General features: G+C 43.9%; 1 protein-coding gene across 2 annotated transcripts in view; it reads left to right on the forward strand.

Moving 5' to 3' along the window:
- The first annotated feature begins 63 nt into the window (after positions 1–63).
- The window catches only part of OSBPL11 (oxysterol binding protein like 11), an 83987-nt gene continuing 63635 nt past the window's right edge, over positions 64–20415 (forward strand). The window contains exons 1-2 of one of the 2 annotated variants that reach the window (XM_014599538.3): positions 64–249; positions 744–832. Coding sequence is in view for 1 of the 2 variants with exons in the window: in XM_006258230.4 (XP_006258292.3) it covers positions 6155–6294 (140 nt within the window). In the remaining variant the exon portion in view is untranslated. Of the gene's footprint in view, positions 250–743; positions 833–6097; positions 6295–20415 lie in introns of those variants that run through there. The other variant, XM_006258230.4, reaches the window with a different exon arrangement.

The following is a 20415-nucleotide window of genomic DNA, read 5'->3' on the forward strand; positions in this document are numbered from 1 at the left end:
TCTCATCAATGAGTAACTATCCAAATCAGGAGGACTCACAAAAAATAACATTCACAGTATGATGAAGGTGAAATAAGCCTCTCCTCTTCCCCGTTCTTCTCCACCAAAGGCACGGTCTTTGCCACTTCAGCTAAAGGATTCATTCCCTTAGCGAACAGCAGTTGTAGGCTCCTCTCTTTTACATGGATCAGCTACTAGAGGAGGACGCCATGCAATTAGCCATTGTGCTACATCTAGTCTCTGCTAAAGGTAATTAATTTTTTTAAAGCTGGAGAGAAACTTGATCAGTTGTTTGAGGGTGAATGGGAAAAGTTATGTCTTTTTTTTTCTGGGTACAAAGAATGAAAAGTCATCCAATTTTGAACATGTCAGATTTTGAATGTGGATAGAGCACACACTCGAGGAGGTTGATTGCAAAAAAGCCTCATCATCTGTAACTCCTCCTTGTTTCAGAAGAAGTCAGGGATACTGGTGGATGTTGAAGTTCAGGTCTTGTGTTTTCTTGTTTTGGCTTTTTTTAACGAGGAGATAATAAAGAACTGCAAATCTGCTTCCATATATGTGAAAATAAAGGATGACTCATTTTAGTTGTATTGTTGGCTACTGCCTATGGGATTAGATATCTCGATAGTGCCACCTTCCTGGATTACAGGGTGCTGCAGGCACTAACATCAAAATCTGCCCTATTTCTTTTAATGGAAAGCATGTGAAAACAAATCTGTATTCATAATCTTGTATTTCAGGGCCAATATCCAGAAACATCCGGATTGAATTCATGGCCTTGTTCTCATGTTTGACAGACTTCAGGTTACAAAGAGGCTAGTGGAAACAGGTGAAATGTTTTATTTCTCTTTATATCTGTTGCATCCTAAAAAGAAGGAAACCAAGGTGGGGAATAGCATTCTTGCCTTATTTGTTCTTATTGCACGTTTTGGATAATTTGATTGGCGTTGGCATGTCTTAAAACATGTAGTTTTCCATTAGTGTTTCAGACATCGAGCCTAATTAATAATACCTCCGTGAAACATGAGGACAGAGCTTTTGGCAAAGGTTTTCTTCAGCAAAAAAAAAAAAAAAAAGCTGTGTGATCAAAAGTTGGCTGTACTGAAGGATACAGCTGTAGAAACACAGAACAAAGAAATCCTAAACACCTTTATCCAGCATGTGCTGTTCAGGAACTGCAGCGTACGTTATAGTGGAGAGCCCCTGGTAGGCTCCTTTTAGTGAGCTTCTTACTATGGGAAGGAATTAAAGTTTAAATTTAGATTAAAGTTGTGTAATTTGAATGTAAAGGTATTATGCCAGCAAAGACAAAGATGTTATGAATGTCACTTAGGTCCTCCTAGAATGCCAGAGTACAAGCCTGCCCTCGCTGGGGATCAGGCCAGCTATTAGTGGGAAGCACCAGCTTCAGTTATTAGGGGATAGAATTGAGCAACATATTTTGGGGTGGAATAAATTATCCCCCAATATTCTTGCTCCTGTGTTACGTTTACACTCGCTTATCTCAAGTATTTTTAACACCACTTAGTTGTAAGATTTGTAGAGAATGCCATGAGTGTGATGAGACTGGTCAGATGCAGAACTCTTTGGACCCTGAAGACTCTGATAATGTGGGATGTGGAGCAGAAGTAGCTATTTGTGATCCTGAAAAACACCCTGACAGAGGCTTTGCTGAACCAAAGCCTTGTCTGCCCTTCTAATTTTCATAACTCTTTTAAGAAACGTTTGGATGCTTATCTTCCTGGGATCCTTTGACTCCAGCTGACTTCCTGCCCCTGGGGCAGGGGGCTGGACTTGATGATCTTGCGAGGTCCCTTCCAGCCCTAATGTCTATGAAACCTATAAGTAACAGGGTTAATTCACAATTTTACCCTGTCCCTTTCTCCTCCTACCTGCCCAAAAAACTTTAGGAGTTAAAAGAAATCATATCCTGGGTACTTTTCGTTTGGGTTTTGCAAAAGCAAAATCCGATCCACAACATTCTTTTAAAATATGCAAGTATTTAGTTCTTGTTTTCCCAACTATTGCTCCTTCGAAGTAGTTAGTGGCAGACAAGAAAAGATAACTTTTTCTCAAGGTCTGGAGGGAATGAATACTTAGCTTTAGGTACATTGCTCCTTCAAAGTCTGAATTAGGTTTATTTTAATGGTGCGATGGAAGCTGCCATTTTACAGGGAGAAGTCTGTTCCCACAGATTACTTGGCGTGTGAAGGAGAGCTAAGAATCTCTTAAATGACTAGGTTAATTGCCTATTTTCATGCACTATCTCTGTTATTTCATTGTGATCAAATCTGGCAGCAAGTTATAATACTTGCTTGGGAATCCAGTTTTCTGTCACATGCATTATTCAGATTACTCACTAGGGGGCATCAATTGACCAACAAAAACCAGCTTTCTCTGACAACCCTTCTTCTAAAAGAATACAGGTGACACAAATACTAGAAGAGCATTTTACAAAGGGTTGCGATTAGCTAAGGTCTATTACTTGAACTGCAGTGTCCTTGACAGATACCACCTGAGTGATATCTTGATAGAGATGCTCATCCTTTGAACTCAATACTGAGACCATAAACAGCCCTGGGCGGATCATCCAAGAGCTACACTTAGTAGGGTTTTTGGCACCAGGGAAAAGGATTCCAGATTTCTGCCTAATTTTCTTTTCTGTTTAGAACCTGCTTGTCATACAGGGAAGAAATAATTTGCCCAAGTCAGTGGGTCAAAGAAATAATATAAATAGCAGTCAACCATCATGCTGTTTTTATGTGAAAGGTGGGAGCAACCTCTAGCTCTTCTATGATACAATTTAGACTGATTTTTTTTAAATTTGAGGGCACATAATTTGAATACTTGCTGCCCACATACTGACTTTCTTGTAAGCATTTAAAATTCTTTCCAGGCTATCACCCTCAATACTGAGCAGCAGCATATTTGTATTTTTTTGGTCTTATAGTTGTGCCAACTTATCCCTATTTTGCTAGGTAATAGGGTACACATATGCAATGCTGCCCCAGGAGGTTTATAGTCTCTTCCTTTATTATATTACTTTAACTTCTCTTTCTAATTATATTATTATGACATGTACAAGGACACACAAAAAAAGAAAACAAATTTAAACCAGGTCATTACAAGTTTTATGAGAAAGAAGCTATTTGGGAAAGTTAGTAAAATTCCATCTGGCTCTTTTTGAGGAATGAGTTGTTTTTTGTGCATTTAAGAGCTGTTCCAATGCTGCTTTGGCATTCAATTAAATAGTATAAGAAACCTGTGGCTATGTAGGCTTGCTGTTGTGCTACATGACAGGGCCAGCTGGGACTTTAAAATGATGTCAAGGGAAACTCAGAATGTCCTCCTGCAAGCAGACCACTATTAGCAGGGAAAAAGGAGACTGGCCATGACCTGCAAACAGTATATAGCACATGACACACAGTTAAGCAGTTTTGTTTCCGTTCCATTCGTGTGTAGGAGTCTATCCTTATTACTCATTATCTGTACTGTGGTGAGGCATCGAGCAAGCGTTCAACCTCCCTGTGTTACGTACTGTATATACATTCAACAAAATGAGTCCTTGCCTCAAAGAGTTCACACTCTAAGCAGAAAGACAAACAAGGACCAGTTATATAAAGCAACCAACTGTTCTGAATTTTCCAGGATGGTCCTGAATTTTGGCTCTGGCTCCTGATGCCCCAAAGGGAACGTCTCTGAAATAGGATTTTTGTTCCCAGTTTGGCAAATTGGTCCTGCATCAGCAGTTTCCCATGCTTGGCAATAGCTTTTATTAGCTCTACTATTTAGTGGGGAAGAGATGTCGGGTAAGTTCTTGGGGACAAAATGGCAAAAAAAGGGGTACCAAGAAGTTAAAATCTCACTTCTGCCACAAGTGTAACCAATGTGTAGCCACTTCTGGTTTGATGATTACAGGGATCCTGTACTTTGCCCATGCACTATTTCCTAGCATCAGCAAGGACAGAAACCCTTGTTAGAGAAGCAAAAATGAGAGCCAAACGAACAAAACGAAGCTCTCCTTTAACTGTTAACAGCATAGGGCCTGCAACGCACCACGAAACTGTGCTGATGCTATTTGGTGGAGAGAACTCAATACACATACATTCACACCAGTGCACTGCAGTGATTGAATTATAAAACCTCAAACTCGACTCCGTTTTGGGGCATGCAGGTGCCTCTGAGCTGTTTGAATCCATCTGAATCAGAACTATATTTAGAAAATGCCAGACTGTGTGGTCAAAGCCTGTATGCTTCATGTAAAATGTTCTGTCATGCTGCCAGGCTCCAGATATACATGTGCATAGAAGATCATCACCCTCTCCCAGCTCATTCATGGGTGGTGAACCAGTTGAAAAACATTTGGAACCATTTGGACCAAGGCCTTTCTGTAGGAAACCAGAGGGATTTGACTCACAACACTGTAGACTGCACTGTTTTTTGTGCTTTGACTTCCTTAGGACATCGACAAAACACTCGTGCTCCTGCCCGGGTCTTGTGTCTGGTTTCTACAACAATGCTCTCCACGTCATTTTTTCCACTATGCTTCTCCATCATATGCAGTTTCTTCAGAGCATAGCAGCTTTTTTTGCACGATGATTGATTTTTGATTATGCTCTCCAAATCATTTTCCCCGCTATGCTTCTGCATCCAATGCAGCTTCTTCAGAGCATAGCAGCTTTTTGGCGTGACAATTGATTTTTGATTTATGACCTGGAGGACTCAGGTCAAGATTGCTTTGTACAAATGCAGAGGATGATACCGTCCCTGCACCAAAAGATGCGACAGTCTAAAAAAAGACTAAGATCCACCAAGCAAGCGATCTGCCTGGCTGCTAATAGTCACATCTCCTATTCATTACATGGTGGTTGCTCTTTATTTTGCTGTTTGTTTAAAGTGAGATACTCAGTCACACCGCTTGCCCTCAGCTTTTCTTTCTCCCATGCCAATTTGGGTGTCAGTGGTACCCTCCGAACCCCTCGCTTTCAAAAGACATCATCTTCCATCCCTATAAACAAATGAGGTCGAAGGCCAGGCAGAGCCGAACTCGTTCAGGAAGGCATCACTTTCTGCAGGCAACACCCTGCTTCGAAATATGTCCTTCTCGCTACAAATAACATACTCATTGGAAACCGATAATGTCCTTCTCTGCCGCGGGCTTTGGGTGTAGACGTGTTGGTCTAAGGACATAGGCAGGCAAGGTGTTTTGAGTAGAGGTGACACCTTTTATTAGATACTTGTTTTATTCAATATCTCAGTTTGAGGAGGGGTGATATCTTATTTGATATCGCCGTTTTATTCGATATCTCGATTTGAGTAGATGTGATATCTTTTATTAGATATCACCCTTTTGTTCGATATCTCCGTTTTGAGTCAACGTGATATCTTGTATTAGATATCGCCGTTTTATTCAATAACTCGAGTCGACGTGATATCTTGTATTAAATATCACCGTTTTGTTCGATATCTCCGTTTTGAGTCGACGTGATATCTTGTATTAGATATCGCCGTTTTATTCGATAACTCAGTTTGAGTCGATGTGATATCTTGTATTAAATATCGCCGTTTTGTTCGATATCTCCGTTTTGAGTCGATGCGATATCTTGTATTAGGTATCGCCGCGTTATTCGAGATCTCCGTTTTGAGCCGACGCGATCTCTTTCACGAGATATCTCCGCTTTATTCGAGATCCGTTTCGGTAGATGCGATATCTCTTATTCGATATCTCCGTTTTAGTCGAGATCTCCATTTGAGGAGAGGCGATATCCTGTATTCGATACCACGATATGATTCATATATTTCAATAAGAGTCGTTGATTCGACGTCTCAGCTGCTCTAATACGAGGCATCCCCTCTCCGCAAAGTTCCCTCTCAGTTCCCCCGTCTGTAAAATGGGCACAAGGACGGCGCTGTGGCGGTGAGGACACAACGAGACACGAGGGACTCTTGGGGAGCGTGTGAGGGCACCCTGCCCGGCATCAACATGGCGGCGGCGGCCTCACGCGCCCCGCTCCCCCGCCATGGCGGACCGGAAGGGGCGGGGCGGGGCGGGACGCGCGGGCGGAAGGAAGGAAGGCGCGGGGGCCGGGCTGGCGGCGCCGGCGCGGACAGGGGGCGGCTCCTGTGGCTCCGGCCGGATCCCGCTCCCGCCATGCAGGGGCCCGAGCCGGGCGGCGCTGCGCTGCGGCTGGCGGAGAGCGAGGGGCGGCTGGACAGCCCGGGCCCGGGCCCGCCGCCCGGCAACAGCAAGAGCAGCCGCGGCGGGGGCAGCGCCAAGGGCTGGCAGTACAGGTAGGGGCCCGGCCTTCTCCCCGCTGTCAGGCCTCGCCCCGCTCCCGTGGGGGGCTCCGGTCCCTGCCGTGGGGGTGGTGCGAGCCGAGCAGGCCGCCCCTCCGCTCCCCGGTTGGGGTCTGGCCTTGTCAGTCTGGGGGCAGGGAGGGGTCTGGGTCCCGCGTGTCTCCAGACCCGTTTTGAACTATTCCTTTATAAAAAAAAAAATTGTTTCTTAGGTGTTGTTAGACATCCCCCGCTCTTGTTTTTGTTGAGCGCGTCTCGTGGATAAGGGGCGAGTTGGTGGCAGGCGTCACGTCACGTCACGCACGCGAGCGAGCGAGCCGTGGCTCTTTCGTGGCGGATCCATCGGGGGTTGATGGAAGGAGTCCTTCGAACTGCCCCAGTGCCGTGTTGGAGTCAGGGGAAGGGGGAACCCTGTGCGTGTTTCCCATCAATTTCGTAGAGGTTCGGGCTGGTCCGGACCTTGGCAGATCCCCGAGTCAGCTGGGGTCTGTGGAAATGTTTTTGTCAGTGTTTTTTTTTTTGTTTGTTTGAAAAGTTTGTTCTCCTTTTACCGCTTCCCAAGACCTAAAGTTTGGGCCGAGTTGGAACGAGCGGCGCTTCCTTTTGAGAGTGTCACCCAGACGTTTCGCAATGTGTGTTGAAACCGTGTGTTCTTCGCTTGCTGTTTAGAGGTGAAATCTGGCCCTTTCTCTTTCTTCTTCCAACACACATTTCCATCCTTCCTCCAAAACAGACCTTTCATTTTCAGGATGTTCAGGTATACAGTAAAGTTTCTACCGTTCTTAAAATGTGCTTTATTAAAGTGCAGGATCAACTAAATGGTAAACAAGGGGGTTGGGAAGAGGGGGGAGACTTCCTTAGACAGATATTGTCAGCTGGAAAGCAGGTCAATAAACGAACATCCCCAAGATCTGGAAGTAATTTTGGGTGGTGCGCTTGCTCCCGAGACTCCCCATCCTACGTGCTTTGCCTTCACATTCGCCTTTCTTTTACTCAAGTTTTTCTTCTCAAGGATTTTTCCGTGAGTGCTGTCTGGGCAGGGACCGTCGTCTGTTGTCACGTGTCCATACATTGAAGTTCTAGTGCTTGTATGAGCCCGAAAGCTTGCAGGAAAAGATGATTTTTTTTATTTGCAATTTCTTAGTTGGTCTAATAAAAGGTTTAATTTCTGAACCAAGAGTTCTAGAGTTATGCATTTCTTTTTTTCACTCAGACCGACGCGGCTACCAAATACATCCCTGAAACACTTTGTTACGTACGTTTTGTAAAAAGTACTACTATTGTGCATGAGGCATTCACAAATAGGGCAAGCGGCTGACTCCTTGAATAGCCAGCTGTCTTTCTGGCCTGGTAGAGGACTTCTTGTTTGTTTGTTTGCTTGTTTTGTTTTGTGTTTTATCTTCCTTTCTAACATGTGCAGATAGGGAACTGAGAGATTTTGGTTCCCCTCGGTATGTATTAAATTATGAAGGGTCAAATTGGAGCAGACCAGAGAGCACTATGTAGGTCCCAGATCTTCTAAGGCTTTTAATTAGGTTTTTAACTCCTGATGACTTTAATGGGAGCTGGGTGCTAAAATCCCTTCAGGATATAGGTCCTAATCGCTCAGTAATTTAACACACCACAAAGATAAGCCCCACTCAGTAATGTAGCACACCACAAAGGTAAGCCCCATACCCTCCCTGAGTGCCACTCAGCCCCTTCCCCTGCCTGATCTGTTGATTTGCTTTCTGCCGCTTATCCTGTGCTCCTTACTGATCTGTTGCTCTGCTTTCTGCTCCTTGCCCTATTTGCTTCTGTGTTCCCTGCTCCGTCCCTGATCTGCCTCCCGTCACACAGGCTGCCCCTATCGCTTGTAGCACATGCTGTAGGTTGGCCATTCCTGCAGCACCCCGTCACCAGTAGTACCAAATACTGAAGGTGAAATTTCAAGGAAACCCTGTAATCGACCAGCAGTAAGGAGTCACGGCTTGTATGGGAAGTCTCCTGGCGAATCCCATTAGTTATTGGTCGCCTTAGCAGCCCTCATGCTTCAGGACATAATCATCTTTAAACTTTTTTTTTAAATTTTGTCTAATATAGCTGCATATGTGTTTCATGTGAGTATCCAATTCTGTAAACTCTTGACCTCAGTGATATTTAAAAAAAATGTAATATAATGTGTTATCAGTTGTTCTCTTGTTTTTTGTATTGTGAGAATTGAGGGTAAGCGTGGCTGATTTACCTTGCCTGTTTTATGCATTTCTTCTTGTATCCCCCTCATTCATCTCTCGTCTAACTGAAACAGTCTTTGTGTGGGAATATTTCACACTTCCAGTCATTTTCACTGCTTTCTCTGAGCCTCTTCTATGTTTGCGGTATGATTTTTGGGATGCCAGTCAGAGTGGAACACAGTATTCTGTCAATGGGGGCATTATTTTTAACAATATAATGAGGACATTACTTATGACTTGGGTAGTCATTTTTAGTTGACTACTGTATCATTTGTTTGAGTGCTGTGAAGGTTTACATCATCAGCCCAAGTGATGGCCTGGTCTAGTCTCTACTCTAAGGGCCTAAAGTGTCTCCCAGACTCCTGAATTACTTTGGAATAGTTTAAATTATTCCTTCCAATGTATTTTCCAAAATACATTCTATGCCTTGTATTTCTCAATATGTATTTTGCCATAGTGTTGGCAGTTCATTTCGCTTCAGCAAGTTTCTCTCATAAATTTTATATATCTACAAAATCTGACATTCTGCTGCTTGCTTCTTTTTCTAGACTCGAGCATTGATAAATGTATTAAACCACTTGAATACAGATATTGGAGGCACTTTACAGTTGACCATTTGCCATGTTGAAATGGATGATTTATGCCTACTGTCTGTCTTCTGGGTCTGTTAACCAGATTTTTTTTTAATAATATACCTTTACTTCACTCTCCATAACTTGAATGGCCTATTTTGAGGGCATTTGTTGAAGACTAAAAAAGGTAACTCGCATACAAAACCAAATTACATAGGAAAAAAGGTTTTTAAATTCCAATAGTAAATCTGTTGATAGATTACAGTTAAAGTTTGTTTCATAACTGCTTATAATTAAATCTTAGACTCCTTATATCTCCACAGAAAGTTGGTTCACAGCACAGAATGATGTCACAAATCACATCCCAGCATTTTAGATCAAGAAGTTTGAGACACAGTATAGATGCCTAATCTTACATGCACATGACACAAACCAAACTGGTCGATCCTTCCTGTCAAACTGGATATTATCCAGCTACAGGACAGATAAATGGGTCACCAGGTATTTCATACCCGAGCGCTCCAGATAAGAAATCACAAACCTGAAACCAAAATCTGAGGTGCAGCTGTAGTCCTAGGCCTAGCCTACATTTCAGATGAAGGTTCTGTTATAGAGGATTGTCTGACAACACTAGTAATGGCAGTACACGAGAAGAGTCCCTCCTGTTCTAGCAGGCGATGTTTAAAAAGTACAAAACCTGTAAATATGGAACCTAGTAAGACTAATGGATCTCAGAGCATGTCACCAAACAAACAGGTCCAGAATTGTCAGTTAGATCAGAAAAGACTTGAATACCAGATTTTCTCAGACTGCTGAACACTAACCCCTGAATGCCACTCTGGCAAATTAAAAAGAAATTCTAACACATCCAGTGGAACGGCACCAAGGACGCACAGTTCTACGTTCATATTCATTTCTGCCAAAGACTTCTGAAGTTCAAATAAGTTATATCTGCTGGCTCTCATTTATGCACTGAATTTACTGATGAGTTAAAAAAAAAAAAATTTTTTTAGGAAATTAGAGAAACATGATTTTCTTCCCTAAGAGAAGGCATGTCTGTTTTATCACGTTCCTCTAGGTACTTAAAAATGTCATGCTTTATTGCAATTTCAGTCAGTTGATCTAGTATTGAACAAACATCTAATGATCACCATCACTTTTAGTTTAGAAGTGTACAGTAGATGTATGGCCGACAAGGTAACATTTGTTCCTTCTACCGGATAGCTGAATTTCAGGAGAAGATTGTATGCAGTTGTTTGCTACTTCCTTATTAAGTTCCTTCAGAACTACTGTAAGTAAACCATATATCCCTGGTTTCTTGTCCTTTTAGCTCATCCATTTATTATATCATTTGCCTCTTGGATTATGCTGTGGAAATTTGTAAAATACTGTGGATTAAGTATCCTGGTGTCTCTGGATGCTGCTTTAATGAGACCGGTCTTGCAGGTTGGAATTTTCTAGGCAGTCACACCTGTAGTGTCTGTTCCCGAGTACTCCCCATTTGTATGAGCTGGCACAGAAAGACATGGGGAAAGACACTTCTTCCCCATTGAGTGTCAATGTTCTGTTGCTAGCCAAGGCTCCCCATGTCTTTGATGATAATGATGGTCATTGGGATGCTTTCCTTATGACGCGCTGATTTTGCTTACAAGCCGTGAGGTTATCTACTTGGAGCATAAAAGACTGAGAGAGACAAAATGACAAGTTTCTACCTACTGGAAGTAAAAGCCGTGAGCCCATTTGAGCTGGAATCGTGACAGATAAGCAAATACCTGAACAAATCAACTAATACAGATAGCAAAAGAAGGCTCTGACTCAGGGGTGCAGCATTACAGCAGTGTAATTTTTCGCTTTATATCAAAATGCCTCTCAAAAAGCCAAGAAAATGTTAATTAAAACATGCTAAGCCTTTTTTTTTTTTGTCAACCTTTTTGTAGGAACCTCATTTGATTTTACTTATTTATCTATCGTTAACTAGCAGCGCTGACCTTGATGCAAGGATCAGCCTCTCTGAGCAGATGCGTGGGCATTAAGGAAATGGAATATCTTGTGGCTGAAAGACAAAGAAGTGTGTATTAATTCTGCCTATTAAAATGATTACTGCCAGTGCACTCTGTGGAGCAGTATTGTGGGAAGTGAATTCTAAAGACAGTGGATATGGCCAATAAAAGCTGTAATCCCAGCTGATTTGGGGGTAATGTAATGGGAGCATTTTGCATATCAGACTATGAGTGCGAAGAAAACTGTAAGGCTGTGAAAAACCCTGCAGTGTTTTAAAGCCAAAGTTTTTTTTTTTTTTTCATCGGCAAGCAGCTGCTGCAAATGTTCAAAGAGTGAGGCTCGGCTCGGAAAAGGGTCCTGTCTTTTGAACTTGGAGTTATTCTCAAAGTGAGAGACCATGTTTTTGTAGGCAAGATCTATCCAGACTCTTGTGGCATGTGCGTTTTAGGAGTATCTAAGCTCCCAAAGGGCAATATTTGTTGTTTCCCAGTCTGCTTTTTAAAAAACATAAATTAAGCCAGTAAAGCCAAGTAATGTAGGTTATTGTAGCACATGTGCGTGTTGCTCTGTAGCCTCTGCAGCAGGCTGACCTTTCATTCGCATCTTAATTTTCTTTGTTTTTGTTAGATGCTTATGTCAATATTGTAACCAAGCGTTACTTAGACATCTGTGCAGCACGTAAGAATTACATAGTTCCTAATAACTGGCCTTGAACGATGCTGGATTCTTGAGAACAAGCCAGCATGCCCATTACATTCAAGGCCTGTAATATTTTGCTGAGTGAGGAAGTTTAGATGCATCACTTCTGGTGTTCAGTTTTCTTACGATGCTTTGCTGAACTTTCCGCTCCCTTATCTCTTCCTCTTTATTCTCATCTCTGCCTGTCCTGTGCTCGTTCTGTCTCCCTCTCCTCTTTCCTAGTGGGGAAAAAAAAGTCCTGGGATTCTTATCTGTGGAATTTTGTTGGGATGTGGGGGGTGGATTTTAAATTTGTTTCAAGCCTTTTTCCCCTTTGCAGGCAGTGCATGCAACCTCACAGGAGAGGAAGCAAAATAAGAGGATTATTACCTGACAGTTCTGTCCCAGAATTGACATGATTGCTTCCCTTCCCTTCTCTCCCTCTCCAGCTTTATGTTTCCCTTTTCCCAAAGCCCTTGTTAGTGTTGCTAAACCAGTTCATAGTTGACTGCTGTAATTGTGACATCAAGAAGCCAGTCACCAATTAGCAGGATCATCTCTCCCTCCTACCACCATTGTCGTCTTCAGTGTTCAAGATTGTCTTTCTGTTGGAGAAATGCTTTGGAGCTAAACTGTCAAATGCGACTAATGTTATTTAGAAGATTCATTTTTTTAGGTCCAGTTTAAGACACCCTGTAGAGCCCTGCCTTCCAGGAAATGTTAGACGCTCACTCAGTCTTCGGCAGTCAGGGCTGGTAAGATGCCTCAAGTTGAGTTGCAGAAGATTGTCACTTGAAAACTTAAGATTTAAAAGCACGCACACCCAATCAAATACTTAATTCCTTTAATGATAAAGCTTGAATAAGTGGGAACTCTGTCCCACTTGCACCTGGGCACTTTCCTGTCGTTTTCTGGCACTCTGAGATGCTTTCTTAATGTCTCCATTGTCCCCTCTCCTTTTCCTGTTGGCAGCTCTGTACTGTCTGCTACAGCCTCAATCAGCCTTTGATTTCCCAAGTCAGGTCTGTGAAAACTGGCTGCTTCTCTCTGAATTTTGGTACAACACCATTATGCAAAAGCGGACCTAAAAAAAAAAAAGTGAACGCCAAGTGAAGGCTGATTGAATTGATGCAGTTACACAATAGTAATCTCGAGAGCAGTCTGAAAAGCACCAGCCACACCTCCGATGTGTAAATAATAAACCACTGCATGCTATTGTGGAGTTACAGTAGCACAGTGCTGTAGGGAGCTGCCTTGGTCATGGGACCCTGAATTAATATGCCAGTTGTATTCCTGTTGCCCGCACTCATTCTGATTTCTTGTACAGGATGTCTGACATGGTGAATGGCTCCATTTTAGATTTCTCTGCATGGAGATAATACACTGTATTTATAACTCATGTTTACAAACAGTGTTAAAAATCACTCAGCAGTCCTTGCTCACGCCAGTTATTGAGTTCACAGTGGCCACTCAGGGTTAGATGCAGGGAGTGACTCTGGAGAGGTAAATGTGAGACTAGGGGTGCTCAGTTTATCAGTCAGATAGGACCTGCACCCAGGAGCATCCTGGACTGCAAGGAAGGAAACCTGTGTTCATTATGCAGGAGAAAGGAATATGTGTCGCTCTGCACACTCCAGCTGGTTGGTCCTGTTCTGCTCTGGCTTGAGCAGCATCATAGCATAGGGCCTTGAAGGAGAAAGCTGTAAAGCCCAGCAGGGCAGAAATGGCATAAGCCTCCCTTGAGTATATTCTAGACTGTTTGTCTTAATCCCAATGCTAAATTTGAGTGGGGAATTTTAACACAGCTATTAGATATTAAGTCCCTTATGCTTTGAATCATTCTCTGTGGAATGAGCTTCTGCAGGAGTGAAAGACCATCCAAAGGCAAGGGGGGGCTGGGTAGTGTTTTGGGGGGGGGGGGGGTGAACCAAACTTGCCTTCTGATATAAACCCATGTAATTATAAATTAGTTACAAAACCAGTGCACTGCACAGACAAGGTGGCAGATGTTAGTTATGTTGCTGATTGCATTACCAACAAGCGCTCAGCTACTGTGGTTAGGAGTAGAGTATGGAGACCCTGTACAGAAGAGCACGGTTAATATAAAAATTAAGGCATGAGTACAAGGGCTGTTGCTTTCCATAAGGCTATTAACGGACACATTTTCTCCTTCACCAGAGCAGACTGATCTTATAAATGTGACTGGTAGCCCTTCCTGTTAAGTTTTCCTGTAACTTGTTAAAATACCCTGTTTTCAGTCGCTTATATTTTTGCCAAACTAACTAATTGGATCGAAACGTTCAGCACTTGGTGTCTGCCTCAGGGTGAATTGCTTTTTTGAAAACTAGCCAAAACAGTCCAGCCATTTTAGGAAGTGAGGCTAAGGGGAAAAGATGTTGTTTGTACATGTTTAAGTATTTGGGAGTCTTTTACCTGAAAAATTGTAGTGCTCTCATGCTTTGGTGCAGCAAACGGAAAATTTGTCAGAGTTGGTATTTTTGTTAGAGCTTTAACTTCTATAACTTGTACCCAAATTTGTCCTTGTTGTAAGTCTCTGAAAAATTGCATTTCACACACGCTTAGAGTCCAGTAGCTAAATCCTCCAGAGATGCTCTGGGCTAGGGCTGAGCGGCACTGCCCTGCTTCAGGACATGGGTACCTGAATTGAGGCTCTCCTGTTTTCTCCCACCTTTTGGGACTTGGGCAGGAGGACTCCACGATCAGACGTGGAGGGGACAGAAGCCTGTTCTGTACGGTTGGAGGCTGCATAGATTAAGGCACGGTTATTGGGGGATGGAAACTAGTACTGAGTGCTACGTGGGAAATGGAAATCGGCTGGGCAAGAGACAATGACAAGACTGGGGATGGGGAATGGGTAGAGGGGTCTCTGCCCAGTAGGCTTACTCCCCTCCAGAGCCTGAGGATGGAGCCCAAGTTTTCTGAGTCTCGCCATTGCTGTTTTGCCAGCAAATCTCAGTGAAACTCATTGACAAAGTGTGCTTTTCTTCCCCTTGTAGTGCTGGAGGGTGCCCTTTCATGTCCGACGAGGTAGAGCATGGTGGTGGAGTTGAAGCTGTAAGCTGATGACCCATATGGATATTGGTACAATCCTGTGTGTTAACATTTCCATTTGTGTTTTTAGAAACCAGGGCATGACCCAAAAACCTGAGACAGGCAGAACTAAAGCTGTAAAGATGAGCTCTGAGAAGTTGGCATGTGCCAGAATTTGGGTTCTTTGTCCAGCCTTAATTTATCTGCCTTCTGCAAGTGCTTTTCAATAGTCTTTAAGCACCTGGTCACATAGTGTTTTTCTTACCAGAGCCCTGTCTTATTCAGGCACAGAGTGAACCTGCTGAGCTGATGAATGAGGGCTGGGCAGGAAATGAGTACTGCTTCATTTGGTACAGAATCTGCAAGTTATGCAGTGAATGAGGGAGTGAAAGTGCAGAAAGGGAAAAGGCCACCTCATAGTTTAGGCAGTCGAGTGTTACCCTGGAGAGGAACTGGATTCTGTCTTTGGTTCTGCCAGAAAGTTTCAGTTTGATGCTAGTTAACTGGTTTTAAGCCAAACTTATCCTAGGTGGTCGTTCACTGTTTGTTTCTCATATTTGGGCGTTTAATTTGATACCCTCAGGGCTGGTTTGCGGAAGTGGTGGGCACACACAAGTGCATATGAATTTGATGGAAGGTATGATTCTTGAATGTATGAAATGCTGTGACATGCCCAGTACTCTGAAAAATGAGGTCCAAGTTGTCCCAAATTGGGCACCTGATGATTAGTGACATGAAGGTTAGAAGTATATCTGTCCATCAGTTCCAGCCTTTAAAATGGGTAACATGTTTTTAGAGAAGGACTTGCACCGTAGTGCTGAATGATGAGAAAAGGCTTTGTTAGAAAACGTAACGCTGTTAGAAGAGGCTGTAAATAAGATGTGAGGCCACCCAGTGAGCAGTGAGGAGGGAACAAAATGCTGACTAGCTGCTTGTTGAGTAACTGCTACCCATCCTGTGCGCTTAGTGAGTCTAAGGTACTGCGGTCAAGAAAAAGAGTATGAGATCATGTCAGTAAAGATGGGTGACCTTGGTACTGGCGCTGCTTAACTTGTGTGTGTATCTCAACCTTTGAATCCTTGCTGTGTTTTTAATATAGGCTTTCAGCTTATGTTTTGTTTTTTGTTTTTTTAGACAAAAATTTTAAAAAGGGTATTATTCAGTATTCTGATGCATTGCAGTCTGTTGTAAATAAAGTTGACTGTTGCATGCTTGAAAGCTAAGAATAGCACATGGAAGATGAAACTCAAATCTTAGAGTTTTGATGTTGAGCCATTTCTACGCTGTGGCATTGAACAGAGAGGCACACGTCACGCTGTTATTTAGCAGTTGAACGTAGGCAAAAAATGCAATTGTGAAAAGAGACGTGTCCAAGCCGCTTAGTAAAACCATTGTTCTGGACTACATATGCTAACCTAAGAGTGTTTTACAGAGTTGTGTTGTGTTGGCTGTTTGTGTGACCTGGTTCTTAACGTACTTGGAGTCCGTTACTTTCGAAAGTGAAATCCTTTTTATTTGGCTTCAGGAACACGGCAGATTGTAAATCTACACAAAATACAGTGATGTAAATGAATTATTCTGGATAATTTGCTGCACAGCCTGCCAGGAGGGAGGGGGGGCTGCTGGCATGGGGAGATGGCTGCAGTCCCCTACCACCCCTTGCTGCTGAGTGACTGTGAGAGCTAGCCATTATATGGCCCCACCCCTACCCACCAATCAATGCTTGCAGCCAATTAGCAGTGAGGGGCATGTCCGCATGACAAAAAGCTCTCACAACCAATCAGTGGTGAGGGCTGGGACTACTGGGGCCCCTTGGCCAAATAGATGTGGGGGGGCTGCTGTGCTCAGCCTGTGGATTTGGCTGCCAGTCCCATGGTTCATAGATGTTAGGGTCAGCAGGGACCTCAGTAGATCATCGAATCCGACCCCCTGCCCTGGGTTGGAAAGAGCACTGGGGTCAGATGACCCCAGGCAGATGCCTATCCAGTCTTCTCTTAAAGACCCCCAGGGTAGGGGAGAGCACCACCTCCCTTGGAAGCCCATTCCGAATTTTGGCCACCCTTACCGTGAAGTTTTTCCTGATGTCTAGCCTAACTCTGTTCTGTCAGTTTGTGACCGTTGCTCCTTGTTACCCCAAGAGGCGCCCTGGTGAACAGAGCATCTCCGGTTCCTTGCTGTGCCCCCCTAATAAATTTGTTGGCAGCCACAAGATCACCTCTCAGCCTTCTCTTGTGGAGGCCGAAGAGATCCAGGTCCCTCAGTCTCTCGTCTTAGGGCTTGGCCTGCAAACCCTTAACCATGTGAGTGGCCTTCCTCTGGACCCTCTCGAGGTTATCCGCACCCTTCTTAAAGTGTGGTGCTCAAAACTGGACGCTATACTCCAACTGCAGTCTGACCAGTGCCGCATAGAGGGGAAGTATTACCTCCTTGGATCTATTTGTCATGCATCTGCTAATGCATGATAAAGTGCGGCTAGCTTCGCTGATGATTTCATCACACTGACAACTCGTGCTCATCTTGGTGCCCATGATGAGTCCAAGATCCCTTTCTTCTTTTGTGCTGCTGAGAGGGTCACTCCCCAGCCAGTAGGTGTGCTGGATATTTTTACACCCTAGGTGCAGCACTCTGCACTTGTCCTTGTTGAACTGCATCCTATTGTGTACTACCCACTTTTCCAACCTGTCCAGGTCTGCCTGCAGTGATTTCCTACCCTCCGGTGTGTTCATTCACCCCACAATTAGTATTGTCCATGAACTTGGACAGAGTACACTTCACGCCCATGATCTACCCATGAAATTGGCTGGCAGCTGCTTCGAGTTCGGTAGACCCCCTGTTTGAGAGAAGAGGCTGAGAGAACTGCGCTTGTTTAGTCTGGAGAAGAGAAGACAGAGCAGGGATTTAATAGCCTTCAACTACCTGAAGGGAGGTTCAAAAGAGGATGGAGCTGGACTGTTCTCAGCGGTGGCAGCTGACAGAACAAGGAGCAATGGGTTCAAGTTGCAGCAAGGGAAGTTTAGGTTAGATATTAGGAAAAACTTTCACATGAGGATAGTAAAGCACTGAAACAGGTTACCCAGGGAGGTGATAAACTTGGAGGTTTTTAAGACCCGGCTAGACAAAGCCTTGTTTGGGATGATCTAGTTGGGGATAGTCCGGCTTTGAGCAGGAGGTTGGATTAGATGTGACCTGAGGTCCCTTCAACCCTCATTATTCTATGATTCTGTCCCAACTATGCAGTTGATCCAGTAAAAGATATCTGGGAGAGAGATCCTTTCCTTTAAGTTTTTTTTTTTTAGACACTGTATTCATAGATGAAGTTTCAGATAATTTAATTGGTCACCTCCGAAGTTTCATTTGCACGATAATGCTTTAGGCAGTAAGATGCATTCCTTTTCCCCCAGGTCTTTGGAGTTCAGGTGCCATGGTATTGAGATACGAGTCTGTCTTGGGATTCCTCCTGATATGTAGCAGTGTTTCAGACTGATTTGCCTTGTTACTGGATTTAGATGCACTTAATACTAAATTGCGACTTGAGCACTACGGCAAATGTGGATGCTAGTGAAATCTTTCCTCAGCTTTGAAGTTTGGGTGAAGAGATGATCATTTGTTTCAGGACACACAAATGTAGCTTGGAGGTTGTGTACAAAGCAGTAAGCGGCATGTTTTGCAAAAATAAATGTTATGGCACACTTCCAAGCATTTATTCCTGTTGTTCACCTCAGGTTGCTGCTTTCTTTGACCTTTTCCTTAGACTGATATCACTGTGTAGTTGGCTGCAAATTTAGGAGAATGGGCTGATGGCAAAAGAAACCAGGAAGCCTGAGAAATGCTGTTCTGCTCTGAGCCTAGATGAAGGAAGAGGAACCTTGGTTGCCAATGTATAGCTGACTTGAAATCTGGGTGAATGCCACAATAGAGTTTTCCCATTTTTGTTTTTCAGAAGTTTATTTAGAAAAAGAAAGCAAGTGTGTCTGGGCATGTGCTGTTGAAGGGATGTCTGTTTTCTCTTGATTGATGCCTGTCACGCCCTAAAGCAGCTGCAGAAAATGTGGGGAACACTTGACATTTTGGTAGTTTCTTAGACCAGCATGGGCTTTGCGCAACACTGGTAGGGGAATTCCTTATCAGGGGACATGGTGAGTGTTGGGCTTTTTTCTTCCTCCTTTCTTTAATTTAAAAGGGGAACTAATAGTGGTTTTGTAGATGTATGCCAAGGTCAGTAGCTCTCAACAGTTTTAGACTTAAGGGACCCCTTGGTTGACTCAGTGTCCCTTGGAAGATGAGCTTTCATTTGTTTTTTGGCTACAGAAGCATAGAAAACCAATTCTTCTGTTGAGAACTCAGAAAGACCACAACAGTGTAGGATGTTTTTGACACTGGGGAGTCCCATTTGAAATCGCTGGGTTTATTGTGCAGCTCATTCTTGTATACCTAATAGTGTTGATATAGTGTGGCATCTTTAAATGCAGAGTTGACAAACTTCTACAGCCCTGTGGCCTGGATGAACAGATTGGATTGTGCCCACAGACCAGCTCCGCAGGCCGGGTCCAGCATGTCTTGAAGTGGCCAGAGTGGGTGCTGTGTGCAGGGTAGTCCTGCTCCAGGACATGCGCGGGGCATGTGATGACATTGGAGATGACGCCAAGACCCATGAGTACCACTAGGGGCTAGATGATAGGGCTTTATGGGCTGGATCTGGCCCGCAGGCTGGAACTTTGACACCTCTATTTAAATGGATCCCGTGGAAGCCTGGTCTACTTAGAAAGAGAATAAACAAGTGACGTTGGTGGCAAACCCAAGGTCACTTCCTGAGATTAGTGAGATCATAGTGTTGGTATTTTATGAATTGAGGCTGCTTAAATTAATTTAGGCAAATGAGTCTGAGCCATTGGGTATTGCGTGCTGTCGGTGTACACATAATCCTCATTCTGCCCCTCCCTCTTCCTCTGCCTTTTTTATGCAGCCTTTGTCCCGGTCTTAATGTAGACATAGACATTCGGGCTGGAAGGGACCCTGGAGGATCATCGAGTCCAGCCCCCTGCCCAGGAAGTCAACAGGGATCATAGGATCCCAGCAAGATAAACATCCAAAAGTGTCTTGAAGACGTTCAAAGTGGGTGCTTGAACCACCTCCAGCAGCAGTCTATTCCAGACCTTGGGGCTCAGACAGTAAAGAAGTTCTTCCTTATGTCCAACATGAAATGGTCACAGAGAAGTTTGTGACCATTCGATCTTGTCATCACTTGGGGCACTCTGGTGAACAGGTGTTCCCCCAGATCCTGATGAGCACCCCTGATAAGCTTATAGGTGGCCACCAGATCGCCCCTGAGCCTGCGCTTTTCCAGGCTGAAAAGTCCCATAGCTCTCAGCCTCTTGTCATAAGGTCTGTTATCCTGACCTCTGATCATGCGCGTGGCTCTCCTCTGGACTCCCTCAAGCTTCTCCACATCCTTTTTGAATTGTGGAGCCCAAAACTGGACACAGTACTCCAGCTGCGGCCTCACCAAGGCCGAGTACAAGGGGAGAATGACGTCCCAAGATTTGCTTGAGAAGCATCTATGGATGCAAGCCCGCGTTTTGCTCGCTTTACTAGCCGCAGCA

The sequence above is a fragment of the Alligator mississippiensis genome, chromosome 4 (assembly GCF_030867095.1).
Source record: "Alligator mississippiensis isolate rAllMis1 chromosome 4, rAllMis1, whole genome shotgun sequence".
Lineage (NCBI taxonomy): Eukaryota > Metazoa > Chordata > Crocodylia > Alligatoridae > Alligator > Alligator mississippiensis.